Source organism: Sapajus apella, unplaced genomic scaffold (genome assembly GCF_009761245.1).
Source record: "Sapajus apella isolate SASKATOON/1434 unplaced genomic scaffold, GSC_monkey_1.0 scaffold42, whole genome shotgun sequence".
NCBI lineage: Eukaryota > Metazoa > Chordata > Mammalia > Primates > Cebidae > Sapajus > Sapajus apella.
In genome coordinates this window covers 507492-531193 of record NW_022436982.1, presented here as the reverse complement: position 1 = coordinate 531193, position 23702 = coordinate 507492, and the positions used below count along the sequence as shown (strand labels likewise).

The window sequence follows — 23702 nt, the reverse complement described above, 5'->3', positions numbered from 1 at the left end:
ACACATACACATATATGTCATAACACCATACAGCTCCAGTAACTGTCAATTTTATACATACCCTCTGCTCAGTTATTTTAGAGCAAACCCCAGTCATATCATTTAATCTAAGTTATTTTTGTATATTTCTGAAAGATCACATAAATTACTATAATAGCATTATCCTAACTGTGAGAAATGAACTTACTCTTTTTTTTTTTTTTAAGGTAATCAGTTATTTAATTAGATTATTAGGACATTTAAAACACCAATTTGTGAGGATAAATTCCATTTGTCAGGGCAAACACAGACCGCAGGTAGCCCTGGAGCTGAGGAATAGCTTTGATTTTTGGTAAAATTTGTGAGTCCACAGCTTTCGGATCAATCTTGCGCTGCTCTGTAATCTTGTATTTGTCTTTTTCTGTGTTGAAGATCTCACCTTCCTGGTGTGTGGGCTTCCACAGCTGCTGCTTCTTGAAGTAAGCATCAGTAAGATGTTTTGGGATTTTTACATTGCTGATATCAATTTTGGTTGACGTGGCAGTGACAAATTTCTGTTGCGTTCTTCGCAAAGGAACTCAATTGAGGACCAGAGGTCCAGTCACAAGTAACAAGCCACTAGCTAGCTGCTTCAGGAAAACCACCCTCTTGCCCCTGTGGCGTCCAGTGAGGTTGATCAGAATGGTCCCAGGAGTAATGCTGGCTCGCAGTTTTCTCACGTGCTGACTAAAGGGTGTTTTGCCGTGGCTCAACAGCTTTCGAGGCACATCTTCAGTAGGATAATACCTAGGCATTTTCTGAAGTTTAACCACTCGGGCACTGCTGTTTTTGTCACCACCAGCTGGTTTTCTAAGTTGCAAGAACCTTTTTCTTTTCAACGTTGGATTTAGCCGCTGAGTACTTCCTCTTGTACATGGCCTTTCTAGAATACATGGCAGATCGGGAATACCCGCCAATTCCTCTGACAAGAATAGGATTGCGGCTGCAATGGGACTTCCCCTTCTTGGGCTTTTTAGCCTTGAGGTTACCCTTTTTCACTTTGCTACCAGCATCAGCCTTCTTGGCTTCAGGTTTCTTCTCTTTAGTATCCGGCTTCTCAACTTTTTCACCCGCCATCTTGCAAGATGGGAAAGCTGAACTTATTCTTTAACAAATTATCAAAGATTCATGTAGTGTTCATGTTCCCTATTGTTTTATTGGATTGGGACTCAAATAAGGTCTGTAAGTTGTAATTGATTGAGATGTAGTCTTTAAGATCTTTTTCAGCTTGTAGGTTCTCCTTCCATCTTGCTTTTTTGTGTTGAAGGAAACTGAATCACTTTTCCTAAAAGCTTCCTACGGTCAGGATTTTTCTGTTTAATTTAATTTGCTACTATTTTAATTAGGATTTGGGTATGTATGTATAAAACATAAATAATCAGCTGGGTTTGGTGGCTCATTCCTGTAGTCCCAGATACTTGAGAGGCTGAGGTAGGAGGATCTTTGGAGCTCAGGAGTTTGAGGCTGTAGTGAGCTATGTTCATGCCACTTCGCTCCAGCATGGACAACAGAGCAAGACCCTTTCTCTAAAAACAACGATTAACAAAAATTAAGTATGTTTCTGGTTCTTTTTTCTCCTTTGTCCGTTTTTGGTATCAGTATTATGCTGATCTCATATGAGAACTTAAAATTGAGCAACATTGATTCAGCAGGACTTAACTGAGCACTACTGCGGCCAGGCACTATGCTTGGTGTAATGGTGAATGAGACAGAAGTGGTATTTGTCCTCATAGTGCTTAAAGACTAGTGGGGAAAACAGATAATAAACAAATTCTGAATAAATTGATAAGCTGCAAGTATATATTTGTTCCCATTTTATGTGTCCGAGTAGGTTAAATAAAATAGTAATAATCTGTTTCTTCAATATTTGATAGAAGTTTAAATAAAGACGTCTGTCCTGATATTTATTTTAGCATACACATTTCATAAGCATGTGAAATACTTAAGAATCCTTTTTCTCTCCCCATAAATCTTTGACACCGTGTGAAGTTGTTCCATCCTTATATTGTTTGTCCTTTAGTCCTCTACAGTGTTCTCTTAAGGATTTGAGTTTTCAAGTTTTGTGAACAAGGCTCTATTACTTAATTATTTCTGTGGGAAAAATCATTCAGATTTCACAGGATGGAAACAATGATACAATCCACTGAGTTTGAAATACTCCTGGAAGAACAAAAAAATTATGTTTGTGATTACTTATTTCAGGTCTAATTAATAGCTCCTAGTATGGTAACTTCTTTTTGTTTTAAAATTAACCAGTTAGAGACTGGGCGTGGTGGTTCATGCCTGCAATCCCAGCACTTTGGGAAGCCACGACAGGCAGATCACTTGAGGTCAGGAGTTTGAGACCAGCCTGGGCAACATGATGAAACCCTGTCTCTACTAAAAATACAGAAATTAGCTGGGTGTGATGGCACATGCCTGTAATACCAGCTACTCAGGAGAGTGAGACACAAGAATCTCACTGCTGCACTCCAGAGTGCAGAAGACAGAGCGAGACTCTGTCTCAAAACAACAGGCCGAGGCGGGCGGATCACGAAGTCAGGAGATTGAGACCATCCTGGCCAACATGGTGAAACCCCATCTCTACCAAAAATTACAAAAAAAAAAAATCAGCTGGGCGTGGTGGTGCGCGCCTGTAGTCCCAGCTACTCGGGAGGCTGAGGCAGGAGAATTGCTTGAACCTGGAAGGCGGAGGTTGCAGTGAGCCGAGATTGTGCCACTGCACTCCAGCCTGGTGCCTGGTGACGGAGCAAGACTCTGTCTCAAAACAACAACAACAACAACAAGCTAATCAATTAGTATTGTATTAGTTATTTGTTGAGGAAAATAGTGTCAAATAGTAAGGATTTTCTTCTTAAAAAAAAATTGGCGTGGATTGTATATACTTGCTGAGTCAAGTATACTTGTCTTGCTGAGTCAGGTATACACAGTCCACACCCAATTTTTATTTTTTTTTATGTGCCCTGAAAATTAAGATAAAGTCTTGTGCTATCATTTTTATATGTATAAGACTAGAAAAACCAATGAAATTCATAGTTAGAAAATAATCTATCTCCATTCCCTAAATTCAGGAAAGAATGTGAGATCATTTACTCCAGTAGTCTCATTTTATGAAAGAAGCCCTAAAAATTCTTTTCTTCTCCATTCAGAGGTTTTGACTGATTCTACAAATCTTTCAACCATCCAGGGTGCTCTTGTCTCTCCTGCATTCTGGTGTAAATTGTGATATGATTATTAGAGTTGGGAAGGAAATGATATTTTTGGTTCAATAACTTCCTGACTTTTTTTTTTGCCAACCAGTATTTTTTCAGTTGCAAGATTAAATTGACAGGTTTGTGGTCAGATTTCCTCTTGAGGACATTGTACTTTTACTGAATTCTCTGAATAAAATATTTTAAATAAATTGTAATGAATTGGTTGAGATACTGACTTGAAATTTCTGATTGGCTAATGCTTTTAGTTTATTTATTTATTTGAGACAGAGTCTTGCTCTGTTGCCCAGACTGGAGTGCAATGGCGTGATCTCGGCCCACTGCAACCTCAGTCTCTTGGGTTCAAGCAATTCTGCAGCCTCAGCCTCCTGAGTAGCTGGGATTACAGGCATGTGCCACCACGTCCAGCTAATTTTTGTCAAGCAATTCTCCTGCCTCAACCTCCCTAGTAGCTGGGATTACAGGCATGTGCTACCACGCCCAGCTAATTTTTGTATTTTTAGTAGAGACAGGGTTTCAAATGTTGGTCAGGCTCTACTCGAACTCCTGACCTCATGATCCACCCGCCTCGGCCTCCCAAAGTGCTGGGATTGCAGGCGTGAGCCACTGCTCCGGGCCCTGCTTTTATTTTTTTTGAGACAAGGTCTAACTCTGTCACCCAGAGTGAGAGTGCAGGCTGGAGTGCAGTGGTGCTGTCACTACTCACTGCAGCTTCTATCTCCCCAGGCTCAGGTATCCCCTGTCTCAGCCTCCTGAGTAGCTGCGACTACAGGCCTATACCACCACACCTGGCCAGTTTTTGTATTTTTTATAGAGACAGGTTGTCACTATGTTGCTCAGGCTAGTCTTGAACTCTTGGGCTCAAGTGATCCTCCAGTCTCCCAAAGTGCTGGGATTACAGGCGTGAGCAACCACACCCAGCCCTGGCTAATGCTTTTATGTCATGACTCCCATTCTGATTTTTAACAAGTCATTCCTTTCTTGTTCTTCCATTAAGGTAGTCTCACAGGACTTATAATTTCAGACTGTTTATTGGTAACTACAAGATATTATAGTTTTAACTTTTTCATTTTAAGGGTATTGTTTTGTCTATTTGTATTCTCAAATTACATGTTAGGTAGAATTGTTAGTTACACAATTATCTATTAGGAAAGTTTGAAGGGAGAAAAGCCACCCCTGCTAAAGATTTGACACTGTACTATATGCTTGGAGGATTAAGAGGAGACCAGAGCTAAGAAAAATCTTCATCTGGATTTTCTTGACCCATTTTGGAATTAGCTGCAGTTCTTTATTTATGTTATTTTTTTAAGACAGAGTCTCACCCTGTTGCCCAGGCTGGAGTGCCCTGGCGCGATCTTGGCTCACCGCAACCTCTGAGATTTTCCTGCCCCAGCCACCCAAGTAGCTGGGATTACAGGCGCCCACCACCACATCTGGCTAATTTTTTTGTATCTTTAGTAGAGATGGGGTTTCACCATGTTGGCCAGGCTGGTCTCAAACTCTTGACCACGTAATCCACCCAGCGTCCCAAGATGCTGGGATTACAGGCCTGAGCCACCATGCCCGGCCTACCTGCAGTTCTTAATAAATCAGATTGGGTCAATAATTTACTTTTACAATACTACTTTTTCTCTGTATGTACTTATTTGTCACTTTTTAATTTTTAGGGAGTTGCATTTCAACCGTAATATCTTTTTATTGAACTATGTGCGGAAAAAAAAGTTGAAGTCAAAAGATACTGGGTTGTTGAAAAAATAAATAAATTAAAAAAAAAAAGAAAGAAAAATAAAAGAACTATGTGAAATGAGCTCTGTATTCAGTCATTAGTTGTGTTTCTCTCTTCCAAGTACTAACCAGGCTCAACCGTGCTTCTGAGATCAGACAAGATTAGGAGTGCTCAGGGTGGTTTGACTGTAGAGCTAGTTGCTTTGCTTACAGCCTTAAGTATACCTTATCATTAATAACTTTGGTAAAACCTCATTTGAAAATTAAGACTAAGCCTGAGTGACATGGCAAAATCCCATTGCTACAAAAAATCAGCTGAGCATGGTGTTGTGTGCCTGTGGTCCCAGCTGTACTCAGGAGGCTAAGGTGGGAGGATCGCTTGAGCTCAGGAGGTTGAGGCTGCAGTGAGTCAAGATTGTGCCACTGCATTCCAGCCTGGGTGACAGAGTGAGACCCTGTCTCAAAAAAAAAAGAAGAATAAATTTAGTTAGTGAGAAAACTTATGTATTACAGCGTCTTGACTTAAAAACTGAAACCCTTCATTTTCTAAGTTTTTCATAAGATTATGAAAGTCTTAGAAATTTGGGTTATTTTGGCTCACTAGCTGTATGTGTAGAGTGAAAATAGTATTTCTACATTTGGTCAGTTATATAATGTTACTATACCTTTGATCCATCTGGAATTTATTTTGGCATGCAGTGTGAAGCAAGCATCGGATTTTACTTTTTTCTCCGTGACTACCCAGTTGTCTCATGACTTCACAGATTTTAAAAAGCAGCTTTATTGTATACCAAATGTTCATATTTTGGGTATTTTTAGGGATTTCTACTTTGTTCCATTAATCTGTTTTTGTACCAGTACAATACCACTTTCAATGTTGTGTCTTCTAATATTTTAATATTTAATAGGCTAGTCTACATTTTCTTCAGAGGTTTTTTCTTTTTTTCTGCTTTTGCTTAATTATAATTTTTTCTTTTGTTTTCCTCTCTCTATCCTTTTCTCTTTCTCTTTTCCCTCCCTCCCCTCTCCCCTTCCCCCCCTTCCCTTCCTTCCTCTCTCTTTCTTCTCTTTCTTCTCTTTCTTTTCCTTCCTTCCCTCCCTCCCTCCCTCCTTCCCTCCCTCCCTCCCTCCCTCCCTCCCTCCTTCCTTCCTTCCTTCCTTCCTTCCTTCCTTCCTTCCTTCCTTCCTTCTTTTGTTGGAATCTTGCTCTCCCCTCCCCTCCCCTTCTCTCTCCTCCCCGTCCCCTCCCCCTCCCCCTTCTCCTCCCCCCCCCTCCCCTCCCCCCTCTCCCCTCCCCCCTCCCCCTTTCCCCTCTCACCTCTCCCGTCTCGCCTCTCCTCTCCTCTTCTCTTCCTCTTCCTCTTTGTCTGTCTGTCTGTCTGTCTGTCTTTTTCTTTTTCTTTCTACTTGCAGTGTTGCCCAGGCTGGCCTTGAACTCCTGGACTTAAGCAATACTCTTGTTTCAGCACATTGTATTTATTATCTGGCCATAAATATATGAAGGCTACTTCAGAGTATTAATTTGTTTCAGAATGTTAATTTTGTATCCAGAAATACTTTATAGTATTCTCTTGTCAGTTTTTGGGTTTTCCTGGGAAGGTTTCTTTTCTTAGTTTTTATACTTTTTATTTCTCCCATCTAATATGAAATAATGCTAAGCAATTGTGATAATAATGGACATCTTTGTCTTGTTGCTGTCCTTTGTGGGAGTACTCCTGTAGTTTCCCCACTGTCAGCATCCTTTGATATTTGGTATTAGATGAGAGTTACAGGTTTTTTTTGTCTTTTAAAACTCGTGTAAAGGAGATAACCATATGATTTTTCTTCTTTGAGCATTTAATGCATGCTGAATTATATCAACAGAATTCTTGGTGTTGGTGTTGGTGTTGGTGTTGGTGTTGGACTTTATTTGTGAAACAAATCTCACTGAGACATGGTTTATTCCTATAATGTACTAGTAATTTTGGTTGGTACTTTTTTATTGAGGAGTTTCATATATGTATTTATAGATGAGATTTTTCTGAAGTTTTTTGGCACCAATATTATTTTGTAAATACAAATTTAGACACATTTTCTATATTTTGGATACATTAAAATCCCATTGGAGGCCGGGCACAGTGGCTCACTCCTGTAGTCCCCGAACTTCGGGAGGTTGAGGCAGGTGGATCACCTGAGGTCAGGACTTTGAGACCAGCCTGGCCACCATGATGATACCCTGTCTCTACTAAAAATACAAAAATTAGCTGGGCATGGTGGCAGGCACTTGTAATCCCAGGTACTCAGGAGGCTGAGGTGGGAGAATTGCTTGAGCCTGGGAGGTGGAGGTTGCAGTGAGTTGAGATTGCTCTGGTTATTGACTCAGCTACTTATTTTTTGAGACGGAGTCTCACTCTGTTGCTTAGGCTGGGGTGCAGTGGCGTGATCTTGGCTCACTGCAACCCTTTTCATAGGTTCAAGTGATTCTCCTTCCTCAGCCTCCCATGTAGCTCTGGGATTACAGGCATGCGCCACGACGCCTGGTTAATATTTTTTGTGTTTTTAGTAGAGATGGAGTTTCACCATGTTTGCTAGGCTGGTCTCAAACTACTGACCTCAAGTGATCTGCCTGCCTCAGCCTCCCAAAGTATTGCCATTACAGGCATGAGGCACCACGCCCGGCCTGACTCAGCTACTTCTGATTTTGGAAATTTATTATGGTTTTTCCTTGTGTCCTAATATTACACAAGTTTTGTAAGATGTTCTTTGGGTATTTGAAAAGGTGTATTCTGCTTTCAAGATGCTTTTGATCTAGCAATATAAATTCAAATATAGATTAGATCTAAATTAGATTCATTATCTATTTCTTCCTGGTTTTTGTTTCCTATAATTTTTGCCTACGAGTGGTAATGCTGTTATTTGGGGCAGTTCATAATTGTTAGCTCTTCATCACGGATTGCACTCTTTATTGTTGATAAAGTAAAACACCTGTTACACCTTCATAAAATCTGTAACCTAGGCTCATTTGTATGCTTACTGGTCTAGAAACCACTGATTTATTCTTTGTTCTTTTTTCTCTCTCTGAAGTTATCTTTCATTAGTTACCTGTTATTTTTTTGTTTGTGTTTTTTCCAGTGCTCTGTTGAATTACATAGCATTGTGTTTCTTTTTAGCCCTCTTATCGGTACTTGTCGCTTACCAGTTGTTTTCCCCCAATTACAAAGTATGTGTGTGTTGATCATAGATAAATGTATTCATATGTGCTCAATACGGAAAACCTGGAAAACAAATAACACAGAAGGAAACACCAAAAGGCTAAATTTGTGATTCTACCACCAAAAAAGAACCACCATTATAAAAATATCTTATCCATATTTGTTTCCATATCCACATAAACATACTTCCCTCTTTTCCACAAGGTCAGGACCCATTAAATCTTGTTTCTGTAGGCTAGTGACTCAAATTTTCTTTTTTAGTTTGCCATAAAACAGGGGTGCTTAGGAAAAACCTGAACCAGTTTTTTATTCCAGCTGAATTGAAGGAAATTGATGCATAAAGAAAAGCTTACTGAAGCTATTGAAGTGTTCCTCAGTATGAATCAGGGTACTGTGACCTCTTTTGTTGGCCTTCCATTTTCAGCCAAGTACGCCAATGTGCAGCAGACAGTAATAAGGGGAGGCTTAGTTTTGCAAACAGGGCTTGTGCACAGTGATAGATCCTGAAAGTAGTGTCTTCTGGCTAATTCTCAGACTTAAACTGACTGAAAGCAAGGTCTCACAAACTGAATTCCTTCTTCACAGTTACATTCTTAACTCACACAAAAAAGATTCTAATCCTGTTCTGTTCAAATAAATATTTACATGTTTTCTGGCCAGGTGCTGTGGCTCACGCCTGTAATCTAAGCACTTTGGGAGGCCAAGGTGGGTGGATCACTGGAAGTCAGGAGTTCGAGACCAGCCTGGCCAACATGGCAAAAACCTATCTCTACTAAAAATACAAAAAAATGAGCCAGACATGGTGGTGCATGCCTGTATTACCAGCTACTGGGGAGGCTGACAGGAGGATTGCTTGAACCTGGGAGGCAGAGGTTGTAGTGCGCCGAGATCGCTCCATCACACTGCAGCCTGAGTGACAGGGGGAGACTCTGTACAAAAAAAAAAAAAAAAATAATAATAATAATTGTTTTTTACATGTTTTCTATAGGTATACTAGTTTATCTGTTGGTAGAGTGCTTCAAAAATGTTTTTCCTTGAAAGTTATGTTTAATTCAACATTTTTCTTCTTTAATCACATTGTTGCTGGTTTGAATAATTAGTCAACCTTTGTGGAGCTCTTTTTGCATGTCAGGTGGTATATAAAAGTATCTTTTAAAAAAATTTTATAATAAGAATCATTTGAGGTTACTTTATATGTGGTACAGGGAAATGGTTTCCAGACTTGGATTTTATGGCTCAGTAAGAAAAAAAAAAAGGCCAGGTGTGGTGGCTCATGCCTGTAATCCCAGCACTTTGGGAGGCCGAGGCAGTTGGATCACGAGGTCAGGAGTTTGAGACCAGCCTGGCCAGCATAGTGAAACCCCATCTCTACTAAGAATACAAAAACTAGCTGGGCATGGTGGTGCGCGCCTGTAGTCCCAGCTACTTGGGAGGCTGAGGCAGGAGAATTGCTTGAACCCAGGAGGCAGAGGTTGCCGTGAGCTGAGGACACGCCACTGCACTCCAGCCTGTGCAACAGAGCAAGAATCTGTCTCAAAAAATAAAAAAAAAGGGACAATGAACGTATGATTGCTGGCTTTTAATTTTGTCAATAGAAACATTGGCATCATTTATCTTGAATGCTCAATATTTAATTTGGAAACATGAATATTTTTTTCTTCGTATTATTCTCTCATTATAGATTTATGGTCTGTGTAGAGTTGGCTGGTTATTCAGTCTGCTACCTTTATTTTATTGATGAGGAAGCTGAGGTTCCAAAATGCCTCTGAGACGCCAGAGAGAAGACAGAAAACTTCTTTCTCATGAATGTAGTATAACCTAGTATTGACGTGTTAGTAGCAGTTACACACATAAATGTTGCTGTGAGTTATATGTTAATTTTTTTCTCAGGCTTGAAATGTGATGATTCCCAAAGCCACCTTTTAATGTAAATTAGGCAGTTTCCTGGATTAATTTGTAACTTGGGAAATTCCTGAGTGCAGCTATTATTTTAGAAGTGTGACTATGATAGCTTATTGAGATTCTGAGTTGCTACTTTGTTTCGGGAAGCTGCTTTTAGAGAGTATTGTAATAATTTGACAGATAGGCAAAAGGAAAGGAAGTGAAAATGGGAACATTAATACAGTGGCCCTTGGGCTTTCTTCTCCCTTTGTCAGAGGGCCTGAACCTTCCCAAGTTGTTTTTTATTATTACCGTTTTTAAAATTTCCTGGTCTCCTATCCCTACCTTCTTTAAATTTTCCTTTTCCCATTTCTCCCCATTCCTTGACCCATCTTCTCTTCTTTCATTCTGGCTCCTCATTCTCTCCCTGCGTTTCTCTTCTCTTTTTATTCTTAGATTTATTCTTTGTTCTTTTTTCTGATGTCTATAATCAGTAATTGAGATTTAAAGTTACCAGATTTTCTTCTGTAGCATTTGAACTGAAGTGGTGCTGAGCTGGAAAAATAGAGCATCGCTGATAAGTTGTTGGTTTCCAGGGATAAGTTTTGTTAGTGTAAAATTTCTTGAATTAAGAACGTATGTTTCAACCCATACTGCCAACTAAAAAAGGAAAAGAATATGTTTTGTTATTTTTGATTGATATGTTCCCTTTAATAGAAGCATGTATTTATTTTAGTGGAATTTTATGATTGCTTATACAATTTTTTCCCGACAGTAATTTTAGTTTTATATTAGTGGCAAATATTTCTTTCAGTCTTGTCTTGTGCACATTTTTTACATAAGGTAATTTAATTCAATTTATTAAAACATTTTAAAACTTATAATTATTGGCCTGGAGTGGTGGCTCATGTCTGTAATCCTAGCACTTTGGGAGGCCAAGGCAGGAGGATAGCCTCAGCTAAGGAATTTGAAATCAGCCTGGCCAACATAATGAGACCTTATTTCTATTAAAAAAAAAAAAAACACTTATAATTGTTTTGTATTTATTATATGCTTTTTTTTTGTGAGATGGAGTTTCACTCTTGTTACCCAGGCTGGAGTGCAATGGCGCAATCTCGGCTCACTGCAACCTCCGCCTCCTGGGTTCAGGCAATTCTCCTGCCTCAGCCTCCTGAGTAGCGGGGATTACAGGCATGCGCCACCATGCCCAGCTGATTTTTTGTATTTTTAGTAGAGACGGGGTTTCACCATGTTGACCAGGATGGTCTCGATCTCTTGACCTCGTGATCCACCCGCCTCGGCCTCCCAAAGTACTGGGATTACAGGCGTGAGCCACCGCGCCCGGCTATTATATGCTTTTTAAAAATTAAAAAAAATTCAGTTTCATGTCTACTCCTATGTTATATGCTTTTAATAAACACTGTTAGTGCCATCACATTGTTACATTCTGGATTTTCCATTATTTAATCATTTTCCATAATTGAGTATTTAGATTATAGGAGAGTATTATAAATGGGTTTAGGACAAATACAACCCTTCTAACTTAAATCAGGAGGAATTAGATACCCTAAACAGACCAATAACAAGCAGGAAGATTGAAATGGTAATTAAAAAATTACCAACAAAGCCAGGCATGGGCTCACGCCTGTAATCCCAGCACTTTGGGAGGCTGAGATGGGTGGATCACCTGAGGTCAGGAGTTTGAGACCAACCTGACCACATGGAGAAACCGCATCTCTACTAAAAATACAAAATTAGCTGATATCCTTGATATCCTTGATGACTGATATTCTTGATGAACATAGATGCTCAAATTCTTAACAAAATACTAGCTAACTGAATCCAACAACATATCAAAAAGGTAATCTACCATGATCAAGTGGGTTTCATACCAGGGTGCAGGGATGCTTTAACATATGCAAGTCAATAAATATGATACCCCACATAAACAGAATCAAAAACAAAAATCACATGATTATCTCAATAGATGCAGAAAAAGCATTCGACAAAATCCAGCATCCCTTTATGATTAAAACTCTCAGCAAAATTGTCATACAAAGGTCATACCTCAATGTAATAAAAGCCATCTCTGGGTCAGGCGTGGTGGCTCACATCTATAATCCCGGCACTTTGGGAGGCTGAGGTGGGTGGATTAACTGAAGTCAGGAGTTTGAGACCAGCCTGGCCAACATGGAGAAACCCCATCTCTACTAAAAACGCAAAAATTAGCTGGGTGTGGTGGCAGGCACCTGTAATTCCAGATACTCTGGAGGCTGAGACAGGAGAATCGCTTGAACTTCACCAGGAGGCGGAAGTTGCAACGAGCTGAGATGGCGTCATTGCACTCCACCCGGGGTGACAGAGCAAGACTCTGTCTAGAAAAAAATGAAACAGAACAACCCAGCCATCTATGACAAACCCACAGCCAATGTAATACTGAATGGGGAAAAGTTGAAAGCATTTCCTCTGAGAACTAGAATGAGACAAGGATGCCCACTCTCACCTATCCTCTTCCCCATAGTACTGGAAGTCGTAGCCAGAGCAATCAGACAAGAAAAAGAGTGTCCAGATTAGTAAAGAGGAAGTCAAACTGTCACTGTTTGCTGACAATATAATTGTTTACCTTGAAACCCCTAACAACACCTCCAGAAAGCTCCTGGAACTAATAAAAGAATTCAGCAAAGTTTCTGGATACAAGATTAATGTATACAAATCAGTGGCTCTTCTATACACCAACAATGACCAAGCAGAGAATCAAATCAAGAACTCAATCCCTATTACAGTAGCTGCAAAAAAATTGAAATACTTAGGAATACACTTAATTAAGGAGTCAAAAGACCTCTATAAGGAAAACTAGAAAACACTGCTGAAAGAAATCATAGATGACACAAACAAATGGAAACACATCCCATGCTCATGGATGGGTAGAATCAGCATTGTGAAAATGACCATACTTCCAAAAGCAATCTACAAATTCCATGCAATCCCCATCAAATCACCACCATCATTCTTCACAGAATTAGAAGAAATTCTAAAATTCATACGGAACAAAAAAAGAGCCTGCATAGCCAAAGCAAGACTAAGCAAAAAGAGCAAATCTGGAGCCATCACATTACCTGATTTCAAACTGTACTACAAGGCCATAGTCACCAAAACAGCATGATACTGGTATAAAAATAGGCACATAGACCAATGGAACAGAATAGAGAACCCAGAAATAAACCCAAATACAGCCAACAGGTCTTTGACAAAACAAAAAAACATAAAATGAGGAAAAGATACCCTTTTCAGTAATGGTCCTGGGATAATTGGCTAGCCACATGTAGGAGAATGAAACTGGATTCTCATCTCTCATCTTAATACAAGATAGATTAAGGACTTAATGACCTGAAACTATAAAAATTCTAAAGAAGGCCGGGCGCGGTGGCCCACGTCTGTAATCCTAGCACCTTGGGAGGCCTAGGCAGGTGGATCACCTGAGGTTGGGAGTTCGAGACTAGCCTGACCAACATGGAGAAACCCTGTCTCTACTAAAAATACAAAATTAGCCAGGAGTGGTGGTGCATGCCTGTAATCCCAGCTACTTGGGAGACTGAGGCAGGAGAATCACTTGAACCCGGGAGGTGGAGGTTTTGCTAAGCCGAGATCACCACACTGCACTCCAGCCTGGGCAACGCGCAAAACTCTGTTAAAAAAAAAAATTCTAGGAGATACATTGGGAAAAACCCTTCTATATATTGGTTTAGGCAAGGATTTCGGGACCAAGAACCCAAAAGGAAATGAAATTAAACAAAAAAAATAAATAGCTGGGACCTAATTAAATTAAATAGCTTTTGCATAGCAAAAGGAAGAGTCAGCAGAATAAACAGACAACCAACCCACAGAGTGGGAGAAACTCTTCACAGTCTATACATCTGACAAAGGACTAATATCCAGAATCTACAACCAACACAAATCAGTAAAGAAAAAATCCCATCAAAAAATGGGCTAAGGACATGAATAGACAGTTCTTAAAAGAAGATATACAAATGGCTAACAAACATCTGGAAAATGCTCAGCATCACTAATGATCAGGGAAATGCAAATCAAAACCACAATGCGATACCATCTTACTCTGTAAGAATGGCTATAATAAAAAAATCAAAAACAATAGATGTTGGCGTGGATGCGGTGATCAGGGAACACTTTCACACTGCTGGTGGGAATGTAAACTTGTACAGCCACTATGGAAAACAATGTGGAGATTCCTTAAAGAACTAAAAGCAGAACTACCATTTGATCCAGCAGTCTCACTACTGGGTATCTACCCAGAGGAAAGAAGTCATTATTTGAAAAAGATAAACTTGCACACACATGTTTATAGTGGCACAATTCACAAGTGCAAAATCGTGGAACCAACCCAAATGTCCATCAATGAGTGGATAAACTGTCGTGTGTGTGTGTGTGTGTGTTTGTGTGTGTGTGTGTGTGTGTGTGTGTAAATGATGGAATACTGCTCAGCCATAAAAAGGAATGAATTAACAGTGTTTACAGTGACCTGGATGAGATTGGAGAGTATTATTCTAAGTAACTCAGGAATGGAAAACCAAACATCGTATGTTCTCACTGATATGTGAAAGCTAAGCTATGAGAACACAAAGGCATAAGAATGATACAGTGGACTTTGGGGACTTGCGGGGATGGGTGGGAAGTGGGTGACGGATAAAGACTACAAATATGGTGCAGTGTATACTGCTTGGGTGATGGGTGCACCAAAATCTCACAAATCACTACTAAAGAACTTATGTAACCAGATACCACCTGTACCCCAATAACTTATGGAAAAATAATATAAATGGGTTTAATAAAGTATAGGAAGTTATTGATGAAATGTGTACATGTATATGTACACACACATCTTTTATACACACACACACACACACACACACACACACACACACGTGTATATAAAAGATGTTTGGGGGAAAGAAAACTGACCCTAAGAAGGAATTATTTGCCTTTGACCTTTGAGAGACTGAAGTTTTGCTCCATAGTGGACCTTAGAAAAATCTTTATGTGCCTAAATATAGATTTCTCATATCCTTAAGGTCTATGGAAAATATAATAATATTGGAAAAAAATCTATCAGCTCTATTGAGGCATGATTTAAAAAATTTTACATTATTTAGTAATAAAGAAAACTGCATTTTATTTTTCATTTATTATTCATTGTGATCTTCTATCTAGTTGTTCATTGCCTCACTGCCTCTCTGATTTTTAAACTCAGAAGTTGTTGATACCCATCTCTCTGGCCCTTTCCTCTGGAGTGCCTCTCTTTTGCCAATTTTTTTCTTGCTATTTAATTTTAAAAACAACTTAGGTGAAATTCACATAGCATGAAATTAACCGTTTTAAAGTGATCAATTCAGTGGCATTTATAGTGCACTCATAGTGCTGTGCAGTCACCACATCTGGTTCTGAAACCTTTCCATCACTTGAAGGAGACCCTTGCCAATTACACAGTTTCTTTTCCCCATACCTGGCAACTGCCAGTCTGCTTTCAGTCTCTGTGGATTTTCCCTTTCTGGACACCTCATATGAATGCCATTACATAATACTTGTGAACTTTTGTGTCTTCTTTTTTTTAAAAATTTTTTTAGATATGAGTCTCTTGCTCAGGCTGGAATGCAGTAGTGTGATCATAGCTCACTGCAACCTTGACCACCTGGGCTCAGGTGAACCTTCTGATTAGCTGGTACTACAGGCATGCACCACACCATGCTAATTTTTTTTTTTTTTTTTTTTGAGACTGGCTTTGTTGTCCAAGCTGGAGTGCTGTGGCTTAATCATGGCACACTGCAACCTTTGCCTCCTGGGCTTAAGCCATCGTCCCTCCTCAGCCTCCCAAGTAGCTGGGACTACAGATGCGTACCACCATGCTCAGCTATTTTTGTATTTTTAGTAGAGATGGAGTTTTGCCACGTTACCCAGGCTGATATCAAACTTCTGAGCTCTTGTTAATTTTGAAATATAGAATATATTATTGTTAACTGTAGTCACCTTACTATACAGTAGGACTTACTCTTCCTATATCTGATGGTAACTTTAATCATTCACCTGCTTCTCCCCACCCCACTCCCTGCCCTCCCCTTTACTACTCTCCTCACCCCCCTGGCCTCTGGTAATCACTATTCTACTCTCTGCTTTTTTGGGTTGGGGGGTAGTTCCTATTTATTTATGACAAATATTCCACATCCATGATTCTCTGCAGTCAGAAGTTCTTTGAGAGGATGTCATCAGCCTTGTCAGTCAGAGAATGGAGTCATCTGATTTACCATCCTGTGAATGGCCCTAGGCAGATAACATAGGTGGTGGTGGTTGTTTAGAGACAGAATTTCTGTCTGTTGCCCAGTCTGTAGGGCAGTGGTGTGATCTCGGCTCACTACAGCCTCTGCCTCCTGGGTTCAAACTTCCCAAAGTGCTGAGATTATAGCTGTGAGCCACCATGCTTGGCTGTTTTTTTTTTTTTTTTTTTTTTTTTTCAACTTTTATTTTAGATTCGGGGGGCACATGTGTAGATTTGTTACCTGGGTATATTGTGTGATGCTTAGGTTTGGCACAAATGATCCTGTCACCCACCCTTGTCCCACTCTCTCCTTCCCTGCTGTAGTAGTCCCCAGTTTCTATTGTTGCCATCTTTAAATCCACATGTACCTATTGTTTAGCTCCCACTTACAAATGAGAACATGGATTATTTGGTATTTGGTTTTCTGTTCCTGCATTAATTCGCTTAAGAAGTATAGGTTTCAAAGTTGCCATCTGCCGGTGACCTTGTCATCTTCAGCCACAATCATCTGGATTGATACATGGTCCTTAGACCGAGGATGTGGTTGCTGGCAGAGCACGTCTGTGAACTTGCTGTTGTCGCTCTGCATGTCGATGACAGGCCTGCAACCATGAGGCATGCAAGCCTCTACTTTTATGAGATAAACTTTTTAACATTCTGCATGAGTAAGATTGATCATACAATATTTGTTTTTCTATGTCTGGCTTGTTTCAGTTAACAGAGTCTTGCAGGTTCATCCACATTGTCACAAATGAAAGGATTTCGTTTTGTTGTTGTTTTGTTGTTGTTTTTTGGAGACAGAGTCTTGCTGAGCTGCTCAGGCTGGAGTGTAGTGGTGTGATCTTGGCTTACTGCCACCTCTGCCTCCCAGCCCCAAATGATTCTCATGCTGGATTTCACTCTTTTTTATGGTGAACAGTTTGAGCCTTTTAAAAAAGCCAAGCATCCATTTAAATTTGGGTGGAACTTCTTTATAACTTTCCTGATGTCAGTGTATTCTGGATGTTGTTTGGAAAATTATTTGTTAAAGACTCACAGTCTCTCCCAAGCCCTTTACCTCAACAACAGTTGCTTCTCCAAACAGCTGATATCACACAATTTTTATTGGGGTTATAGAAATGAAACACTAATTTTCTGCATATGTCTGTGAGCATACCACAACTCTCATTGCTGGAAGTTTATTTAGATACTGCTGCTTTCCTGATTTGGGAAAACAAATTTTTGGTATGTGCCTATGTTAGGGAAACAAATTTCTGGTATGGGAAGGTTGAGGCTGCCAAGAATCTTGCTTCTGGGTTTTAGAAGTCTCACTGTGAGGCCACGTGCTGTGGCTCATGCCTATAATTGCGGCACTTTGGGAGGCCGAGGTGGGTGGATCACTTGAGCCCCAGGTGTTTGAGACGAGCCTGTCCAACATGGCAAAACCCTGTTTCTGCTAAAAATACAAAAAAATTATCCAGGCGTGATGGCACACTCCTGTAGTCCCAGCTATTCGGGAGGCTAAGGCATGAGAATTGTTTGAACCCAGAAGGCAGAGGTTGCAATAAAGATTGCGCCAGTGCACTCCAGCCTGGGTGACAGGGAGATGCCTGTGAAATGTTTTCTGCACATATAAAAAGGTTGAATCACTTTCAGTATTGTTTCTTGGTGTTTTGAAAATTAATAATACTATGCTTTATAAATTTAACTCTCCATTAACTAGAATATAAAACAGAATACACACTCCATCTCTACGCCATGCTTAAAAAAAATGGAAACTTTTTTATTTGAAACGGTCTTGCTTTGTCACCTAGGCTGGAGTACAGTGCTCAGTGCAGCCTCGACTTCCTAGGCTCAGGTGATTCCCCTGCCTCAGTCTCCCGAGAGCAGGGAGTACAGGCGTGCAATACCACACTGGCTAATTTTTTATATCTCTGTAGAGATGAGGTTTCACCATGTTGCCCAGGCTGGTCTTGGAACTCCTGGGCTCAAGTAATCCACCTGCATCAGCCTCCCAAAATGTGGGATAATATGTGTAAGTTACCACGCCTGGCTGAAAATGGAAGCTTTTCAAGAAAAGTTGTTTTGTTTTTTTTTTTTTTGTTTTTTGAGACGGAGTTTCACTCATGTTACCCAGGCTGGAGTGCAATGGCGCGATCTTGGCTCACCGCAACCTCCGCCTCCTGGGTTCAGGCAATTCTCCTGCCTCAGCCTCCTGAGTAGCTGGGATTACAGGCATGCGCCACCAGGCCCAGCTAATTTTTTGTATTTTTAGTAGAGACAGGGTTTCACCATGTTGACCAGGATGGTCTCTATCTCTTGACCTCGTGATCCACCCGCCTCGGCCTCCCAAAGTGCTGGGATTACAGGCTTGAGCCACCGCGCCCGGCCTCAAGAAAAGTTTTAAAAGAAATTACCAAATTAATAGATGTTACGATATAATGTTCAGAAATAGAAATATTTTTATGAATTATTCCCAGTTCTACCACCTACAGGCAACCATTGTAAATATTTTTTATGTACCTGTTGAGTATCCCTTATGTAAATGCTTGGCACCAGAAGCAATTCGGACTTCAGATTTTGTGACATTTTGCGTCATACTTAATGCGTCAGCGTCCCTAATCTGAAAAAAATGCCCCGATGAGCATTGAGGTTTGTCTTGTCTTTTCTTCTTTCCCTTTCCTCTTCCTTTTTACTTTTTTTTTTTTTTTTTTTGGTAGAAAGTAATTTATTTAGAGAGAGAAAAAGGTGAAGGAGAGAGAAAGAAACAGCTAACTCTCACACTGAGTGAGAATCCAGAAAGATGGAATCCAGGAGAGGAAAGCAGCTTCCACCCTAAGTGGAAGGGAATAGAGAGAAATGGAGTTTAGGAGGGGAAGACAGGCTTCCATGAGAGTGTGTGGAAGGGGACTTCAGAGGGAAAATCCAGGAGAGAGAAAGATGGCTTCCATGAAGGGAGCGTTCGTGGAAGGGGATCCAAACATGGAGTCCCTCCTTTTTCCTTTCCTTGAGACAGGGTCTTGTGCTGTTGTACAGGCAGCAGTTTAGGGGCACCTTCTTAGCTCACTGCAGCCTCAAACTCCTGAGTTTAAGTGATTATCTCACGTCAGCCTCCCAAGTAGCTAGGACTATAGGCATGTACCACCACGCCCAGTGAATTTTTGATTTTAGCAATTATTTTTTATTAATGATTATTAATTTTGTTAATAATTACTAATTATTTTATTATTGTTTTTTAACAGGGTCTTTCTCTGTTGCCGAGGCTGTAGTGCATTGGCTCACTGCAGCCTCAATCTCCCCGGCACAAAGCAATCCTTCCATCTCAGTCTCCCAAGTAGCTGGGACTACAGGCCTGTGCCAACATGCCCAGCTAATTTTTAAAATTTTTTGTAGGGACAGGGTCTCCTTATGTTGCCCAGGCTGGTCTCAAACTCCTGAGCTCAAGTGATCCTCCCAGCCTGGCCTCCCAAAGTAGTGGGATATAGGAGTGAGCCACCAAGCTTGGCCTTGGCTGATTTTTAATTTTTTTGTGGAGATGGGGGTCTCACTATGTTGCTGCTCTCAAACTTCTGGGCTCAAGTGACACTCCCACCTCTGCCTCCCAAAGCACTGGGATTACAGGCATGAGCCACTGTGCCTGGCCCTTTTTTTGGACATTAGGAGAGAGAATCGACGATTCTGTCAGTCCTGAAACCTTAGGTTTTCTGGTTTCTTTTTTGTATTCTCAGTTTTCTTGGTTTCTTTTTTGTATTCTGTTTTCTTTGTACTACCTTCAGGGTATAATGTGCCTAAGAAATATTTCCTTGTTTTTCAGGTTCTAAATGGCTTCTAAGAAGTTGGGTGCAGATTTTCATGGTAAGTGTACTGTTAGAATCATGGTTTAAGTTATGATTTGATCAGAGGATTTGAAAACATTTAGCATAGTTTTAAGTACAAGTGTCCCTTTTTGTCTCTTTTAATGAACAGCTTGACACAAAAAGTTGTACAACAATGTATCACATATATCCAAAAGGTGTTCAGAGAACTTTAATCTTCAAGTATTTTATTCAGATGGGTAGTTAAACTTTAGAGTGTCTCTGGTGATTGTACTTGAAACTATTAGTGATAGATTAGGAGTCTGCCTGTTCTGGTTGTTCTTCAGCAGCATTGAAGGTATAGTTACCTCTGCCTTTCCTATTCCTTAGTCATAGCCCTTCTCCATATGTGTGTGTGAAAAATTCTAACCCTTTGGTTAATGCTTCATAATATTTTTAATTTAGTTCCCTGTGCCCCACCAAAGGAAGTAATTTACTACACATCAATCACTATATTACAGAGGTATCAATAATGATAATTATAATTTTGAATTTGAAATTCTTTGTCATCTTTTCCTAAGATATAACCTTCCAAAATGGAATACAATAATAAACTTTATTATCTGCCTTTGGAGGGGAATGGAGGGGGGAGGTACCTAAGAAGTTAAAATTGTACACTTTTTTCATACAATAGAAGATAAGAATTAAACACCAGAAATAGCCAAATAATACAATTATTTTAAAAGAGGTTTTAAAGTCAATCTTCATGTTAAAAATTATATCAGCCAGGCATTGTGGCATGTGCCTGCAGTCCCAGCTACTCAGGAGGCTGAGGTGGGAGGATTGCTTGAGCCCAGAAGTTTGGGTGACAGTGAGACCCTGATTCAAACAGACAGACACACACACACACACACACACCCACCACTGTAAGAATGATTTATTGGACTGCCTGGGGACGTGTTGGTATGCTCTTCTGAGCTGCTAGTGGTTGCTTGATAACATCACTCAGTTGAGTCAGAGTGGTGTGGCAGTCACTACGATTTTACTTGCTTAAAAATATATATATATATATATATATATATTTTTTTTTTTGAGACGGGGTTTCACTCATGTTAACCAGGCTGGAGTGCAATGGCGCGATCTCGGCTCACCGCAACCTCCGCCTCCTGGGTTCAGGCAATTCTCCTGCCTCAGCCTCCTGAGTAGCTGGGATTACAGGCATGCGCCACCATGCCCAGCTAATTTTTTGTATTTTTAGTAGAGATGGGGTTTCACCATGTTGACCAGGATGGTCTCGATCTCTTGACCTCGTGATCCACCCGCCTCGGCCTCCCAAAGTGCTGGGATTACAGGCTTGAGCCACCGCGCCCGGCCTGCTTAAATATATTTTATATAACAGCCCTTAAATTCTGATTTATCGGTGTGCATATATTTACATAGATAACCTGCCTGAGTTTTAAAAAATCCTTTTGTAGTTAAGTTATTCAAACTCTGGAATTAACATTCCTTAAGGAGGTCAGGCATTATCATATCTTTCAGGTAAGCTATTTCCTATTATTTATGGATTATTACAGGTCTTCTTAAAAGTATTCAAATGAAAAAAAAAAAATGAAAAGAAAAAGTATTCAAATGATAGTAGAAAGGCAAATCTGGGTGGGGCATGGTGGCTCACACCTGTAATCCCAGCACTTAGGAGGTTGAGGCGAGAGGTTCACTTGAGGCCGGAGTTCAAGACCAACCTGGGCAGCCTAGCGAGACCCTGTCTCTACAAAAAAAATTTAAAAATTAGCTGGGTATGCTGATTTATGCCTGTAATCTCAGCTGCTTGGGAGGCTCAGAGATGGGAGAAGTGCTGAGCCCGGGAGGTCAAGGCTGCAGTGAGCCATGATCATGCCACTGCACTCTAGCCTGAGTCATATTAGACCCTGTCTCAAACAAACAAACAAATAAAGATTCTTGCCACTGAGCTTAAGAAAGGAAAAGAAAAAAAAAAAGGTAAATCAGAATTGCCCCTAGATCACATTTTCAAGGGAGAAAAGAGAGGACAGAACCAAGGGCAGAGGAAAAGCTTAGGGAGAGAAAATAGCAAAAATGAAAAATTTACACTTATTTCAAAAGACAGGCTTTCTGTTTTGAATCTTTGGAACATATGTTTTGATCAGAGTGAAAATAGTTGGACTCCATGTTTTTAATTTTTTATTTTGCTAAAATTCTCTGTATCATTCCAATTTTAGTGTATGTGCTGCCGAAGCAAGCACTTGGACTCCATGTTTTATGTTTCAGCTAAACATTCTGGAGAGAAAATTATAATTCTGAAGGTGCCTGAGCAGTAAAGACTGGTATTTCCCGTATCTCCTTAAACTCCTAGCCAAAGTGTTATTGTTTAAATGGAACTTTCTACCTGAGTAAAATTTAGGAGAAAAATGTTCTTTCTCATTTAGGCTGCTTCTCCTTTGACAGGGCTCTTTTTGCTGAGTTCCTGGTTGAATTTCACTGGCTTTAGTTGGGGTTTTAGAATCAAGTATCCTATTTTTAGGTATCAGGTAATTTAAATAATAGAAATGAAAGGGAATAGATGGAGAATATTTAATAGGCAATTGTGTAGGCATGTGAGTACAGAAAATCAAGTTTCTGCTCTCTCAAGGCTAAAATTAGAAAGCGAGGAACTAAGGCTCCTCCTTTCATTTCTCAGGGAGCTGTTTAGCCTTTCTTCACTACATGTCTTTGTGTCTGTGATCCATTGTTATTCTTCAGTTCATAGACTTGCTTTCTTGGCCTAATAGTGTTCAGTACACAGGGCTATAAATGGCCACCCCAGTTATGGTGCTGCTTGCTACTTGATCTTTCGTTGGCTAGCACCATAGAGCTGGTCAGGGCAAACTGATGGCAATAGCCTAGCTCATCTTATGAGCCTATGGATTGGTTCCTTCAAAATTAGTTATCTAACTGGTTCATTGGGAGGTTAATGGATGTGGGTATAACTTTTCTGTGGCACTTGGGGTATGGACAAGGAGGTCATAACTGCTTTCATGACTGGATATTAAAATGTATTTTTTTCTTTTTAATATTTGGGACTGACTAGGCCTGGTACTGTGCTGTCTTTGGCTAGCACTTGACTTGCCTCAGTTCATTATTTTCAACTGAAGTTGAACAACATCACTGTTATTAGTAACCATATATCCCTAAATAACAGAATAAGGGAAATAGTTATTTCTCAGACTTCTAGAAATAGTATCCATTTATTATAAAAACTGCATACTCTTGGCTTAGTTTGGATCAGGACTTTCTTGGAGCCTGGTGCTTTCAAATCTCAGTCCTCTTTAACTTATTCTTGTTTTCATGTAGGAGAAAGGTTATTTATCTGGAGAATGTGTTGAGATTCTAATTTATGAATAAATAGACCCATGTAATAAGACTTGGTAAAGCTAGCCCCCGCCTCCTTAAATCACTTTTTTGAGGTATAATTGCTGTATAAAAAGCTGTACATATTTAATATATACATCTTGATAAGTTTGGAGAGAAGTATGCATTTATGAAACCATCACCATCATTAAGGCATCAACATTCATTTCCTCCC

The 23702-nt window shown here is 40.0% G+C and overlaps 1 protein-coding gene and 1 pseudogene across 4 annotated transcripts in view; one reads left to right on the top strand and one right to left on the bottom strand.

The window, feature by feature from the left end:
* The window catches only part of UBAP1 (ubiquitin associated protein 1), a 72936-nt gene that overhangs the window by 22911 nt on the left and 26323 nt on the right, over positions 1 to 23702 (top strand). For 2 of the 3 annotated variants that reach the window (XM_032299931.1, XM_032299932.1), the window contains exon 2: positions 20146 to 20186. The exons of the other annotated variant lie outside the window; for it this stretch is intronic. In XM_032299931.1, the coding sequence (XP_032155822.1) occupies positions 20153 to 20186 (34 nt within the window). In that variant the 5' untranslated portion in view covers positions 20146 to 20152. The remainder of the gene's footprint in view (positions 1 to 20145; positions 20187 to 23702) is intronic. 3 annotated transcript variants of the gene reach the window in all.
* Positions 204 to 1112, bottom strand: LOC116565986 (annotated as a pseudogene). The gene has a single exon (XR_004275688.1). The product of XR_004275688.1 is annotated as a 60S ribosomal protein L6 pseudogene (transcript).